This window comes from Penaeus japonicus, unplaced genomic scaffold, assembly GCF_977035675.1.
Source record: "Penaeus japonicus unplaced genomic scaffold, GWHDUDI00000001_assembly GWHDUDI00000002, whole genome shotgun sequence".
NCBI lineage: Eukaryota > Metazoa > Arthropoda > Malacostraca > Decapoda > Penaeidae > Penaeus > Penaeus japonicus.
This window is the reverse complement of record NW_028234404.1, coordinates 41,253,076-41,255,575: the sequence shown is the minus strand read 5'-3', so window position 1 is coordinate 41,255,575 and position 2,500 is coordinate 41,253,076. Positions and strand designations below refer to the sequence as shown.

At 45.5% G+C, this 2,500-nt stretch overlaps 1 protein-coding gene across 2 annotated transcripts in view; it reads left to right on the top strand.

Annotated features, from left to right (window-relative positions):
- The window catches only part of LOC122261619 (uncharacterized), an 8,408-nt gene that overhangs the window by 3,511 nt on the left and 2,397 nt on the right, over window positions 1–2,500 (top strand). For both annotated transcript variants that reach the window (XM_043029358.2, XM_086551651.1), the window contains exons 2-3: window positions 233–321; window positions 512–2,070. In XM_043029358.2, coding sequence (XP_042885292.2) covers window positions 240–321; window positions 512–2,070 — 1,641 coding nt within the window. In that variant the 5' untranslated portion in view covers window positions 233–239. The remainder of the gene's footprint in view (window positions 1–232; window positions 322–511; window positions 2,071–2,500) is intronic.

Genomic DNA, 2,500 nt, shown 5'->3' with positions numbered 1-2,500 from the left:
CTTGCTGTAAATACTACTAGAATATTGGAATCTTGGCTTGGTGGCCTCCTAAATGTGGCTTGGCCTACTGAGGATATGTGTATTTCTGTATACTGTGTGTATATGTACGTAAACATACACATGGATAAACACACACATACGCATGCATATGCGCGCTCGCGTGTGTGTGTGTGTGTGCAATTTTTAAACGATTGAACCGAGACTCTTTGACACCTATTTTCACCGTTTCCAGAGAGAAGATGAGATCCAATCATTGCTGGTGTGCTGTAACGGCGTTGTTTATGCTGATAGCTTGTGCTGTCAACGTGCAAGGGCAAGATGGTGCGTCTACTGAATAATGTTCTTTATCGTGTCACCGTTTGCTTTCCTCTAGTACAGTACATGGGTTTTAAAACTCTTTGCTACTCTGTAATACATGCCTATATCTTAGTTACGTATTGAATGTTTTTTTTTTTATTTCTTACTTATTTTTGGTAAATGAAATAAGCACAATTATTATCCCGCCCGGCAGGCAGCACTCTCGAAGAAATACAGAATGAATTACAGGAAATTCAAACGACACTAGACACTCTCGGGAACCTCGTCATCCCAACCACCACGACAGAAGGAGCTACTACGGCGGCATCGGAGCAGTCGACGCCCTCGGCCCAGCCTTCCTCCACACACTCGGGGACCTCCGAAGGGTCCACCACCGGTCAGACGCTCAGTCCGTCGACAGACATGCAATCCACAACTGCTGAGCCAACAACCAAACAACCCGCAACGCCTGAGCCAACAACCAATCAACCCACAACTCCTGAACCAACAACCAAACAACCCACAACTCCTGAACCAACAACCAAACAACCCACAACTCCTGAGCCAACAACCAAACAACCCACAACTCCTGAGCCAACAACCAAACAACCCACAACTCCTGAGCCAACAACCAAACAACCCACAACTCCTGAGCCAACAACCAAACAACCCACAACTCCTGAGCCAACAACCAAACAACCCACAACTCCTGAGCCAACAACCAAACAACCCACAACTCCTGAGCCAACAACCAAACAACCCACAACTCCTGAGCCAACAACCAAACAACCCACAACTCCTGAACCAACAACCAAACAACCCACAACTCCTGAGCCAACAACCAAACAACCCACAACTCCTGAGCCAACAACCAAACAACCCACAACTCCTGAGCCAACAACCAAACAACCCACAACTCCTGAGCCAACAACCAAACAACCCACAACTCCTGAGCCAACAACCAAACAACCCACAACTCCTGAGCCAACAACCAAACAACCCACAACTCCTGAGCCAACAACCAAACAACCCACAACTCCTGAACCCACAACTCCTGAACCCACAACTCCTGAGCCAACAACCAAACAACCCACAACTCCTGAGCCAACAACCAAACAACCCACAACTCCTGAGCCAACAACCAAACAACCCACAACTCCTGAGCCAACAACCAAACAACCCACAACTCCTGAGCCAACAACCAAACAACCCACAACTCCTGAGCCAACAACCAAACAACCCACAACTCCTGAGCCAACAACCAAACAACCCACAACTCCTGAGCCAACAACCAAACAACCCACAACTCCTGAGCCAACAACCAAACAACCCACAACTCCTGAACCCACAACCGCTGAACCAACAACCAAAGCATCAGGTCGACTCTTGCGCTACAGAGGGAGACATGTTTTGTCTTCGAGAGATGAAGACGAAAGCTCAACCACAACCAGCGACTCACCCTCCACCCACTCATCCTCGAGCCCAGCCTCAACCAACCCGCTAACCTCAACCAGCGAACCAGCCCCACCTTTGTGTATCGAGAACGACGACGAGAATGAGGACCTCTGCGCCCGTCTCGTCGATGTGCTGGACGACATCGAGAAAGTCACAACTGAGATCACGGCTGGGGAGGCAGGAGAACCACAGCTGGAAGACCTCAAGAACTGCTCGGCGAGGCTGGACGATGTGGTCGCCGAGGCTAACACCAAGCCGGACTTCCTCGAGACCATCGACAAGGACCAGTTCAAGCAGAAGAAAGACCAACTGGACAAGGTAAGTACTGTTTTTGGAAGGAATTTTGCTTGCGCTCTATATTCCTTTCTCTCTCACTCACTCTTTCTTTCTTTTCTTCTCTCTCTCTCACTCTTTCTCTTTATATATATATATATATATATATATATATATATATATATATATATATATATATATATATATATATATTACACATGCACACACACACGCACATATATATGTATATATGTGTGTATGTATGTGTGTGTGTCTGTGTGTGTGTGTGTGTGTGTGCATGCATGTATCTACAGTACTGGGAAAATTAATAGACAATTTTTGGGATTCTTCACTTTTTTATCTCTAATACCTCATATCTTCACAAATATATTACTTACATTGCCTATTTTTTGTAATAATGCAGAGAAATCTTTAATCTATATAAAATAATTGATTATATAATGATTATATTATT